General features: G+C 52.3%; 1 protein-coding gene across 1 annotated transcript; it reads right to left on the bottom strand.

Annotated features, from left to right (window-relative positions):
* Nucleotides 1-230: 230 nt before the first annotated feature.
* LOC308512323 (melanoma antigen preferentially expressed in tumors-like) lies at nucleotides 231-878 on the bottom strand (the record flags this gene model as incomplete). The annotated part of the gene is made up of 1 exon (XM_081082103.1): nucleotides 231-878. The coding sequence occupies one exon, from the start codon at nucleotides 876-878 to the stop codon at nucleotides 231-233; it is 648 nt and encodes a 215-aa protein (XP_080938229.1).
* Between the last annotated feature and the right edge of the window lie 505 nt (nucleotides 879-1383).

Genomic DNA, 1383 nt, shown 5'->3' with positions numbered 1-1383 from the left:
ACCTCAGTCTCTCCCCCTGAGAGATTCAGGTGCATATTTCTAACTCCTTAGGACAAATCTCCCCAAAGAAACCATTGAGTCCCCTGTCAGCATTTCCCCCCACTCTCAGTATTTGTCTGAAACTGGCTGCTGTGTTCCTGTACGGTACACTTATGTCCGGGTTTCAGTGCCCAAGTGCCCAGAGTAAAGCCTATGAGATGTGCACCCAGCTGGACACTCAAGCAACAGGATCACAGAATGGTAGTTGGGTCAAGGAAAGTTCTACAGCCACAGTGAGGACAGGGGTAAACGCAGAGCCAGACCATGCTGGGCCGCCCCAACTCCTGCAGCATATGCTTCAGCATGGCATGCATCTGGGCAAGTCGGCCCAGGTTGATGGTGCCGCTCCTTTCCTCGTAACTCTCCAGGGGGGCCGCATAAATCACGCAATTCAGCTTGCTCAGCCCAACAATGTGGTGAAGCAGGTCCTCCAGGACGATCATGGAGATGGGGTTTTCACAGAAACTTAGGGTTGTGAGCTGGGAGCAGTGGCTCAGGGCTGGCAGGATGTCCAGGAACTGGGCATCCATGATCCCACACTTATCCAAGTCCAGGTCCTGGAGAGTGGGGGAGGCTCTCTCTAAAAGAAATCGGAGTGACCCAGAACTGATATTGGTCAGGTTGAGCCCACTGAAACTCAGGCCTTTCAGCTGGCTGACGTTCAGTTGCTGGGAGAGATGTCTCAAGTCTCTTTCGAAAAGCAGGCAGTTCGTGATGGACAGGGTCGCCAAGGGGGTCCTCAGGCACCTGGGGAGACATAGAGCAGTTACATGTGGGGATGGACCTGCTGGGCAGAGGCAGGTGAGGATGATGCAGGCCTTCAGGGTAAAGAGGCCCATGTCGCGAAAGCCTACAGTGTTCCGGATGATGATCAAACCCAGGATTTTGCACAGTGAAAAGTGACATTCAAGTCAGAGCAAATTGGAGTGGAATCTTTCCCATCTGTTATCTGCTCCGTGATGGATTCAACTGGATGAAACCTCACACACTCCATTTACTCATCCATCAAGTGGAGCACATCATACAGCCCAGCCCAAACACACAAGTGTTGTGAACATAAAGGTGGGAGGTAAAGATGGGAGGAGCTCAGAAAGGAGCCTAACCCAGGGTCTGAAGCAGGAGGCAACCAGTGCATTTTAGTATTGGAGACATGTCCTGAAATGCCTGCAACTCGGGCTTCCTTCCAGCCACAGCCTAGACCCTTGTCACCATCATCTCTTAGCCCAATGAGGTCTCTGGCAGTTGTGCAGAAGGGGCTAACCTGGGCACAGTCAGGCAACATCAAACGAGAGCTGACACCCTCCAGGAACTTAGATCACTGCACTGTTTACAAACCACCTATCC

This window comes from Myotis nattereri (assembly GCF_964212035.1).
Source record: "Myotis nattereri genome assembly, chromosome: Y".
Classification (NCBI taxonomy): Eukaryota; Metazoa; Chordata; class Mammalia; order Chiroptera; family Vespertilionidae; genus Myotis; species Myotis nattereri.
The sequence above is the reverse complement of the archived record's forward strand: the minus strand, read 5'-3'. Positions and strand labels throughout refer to the sequence as shown.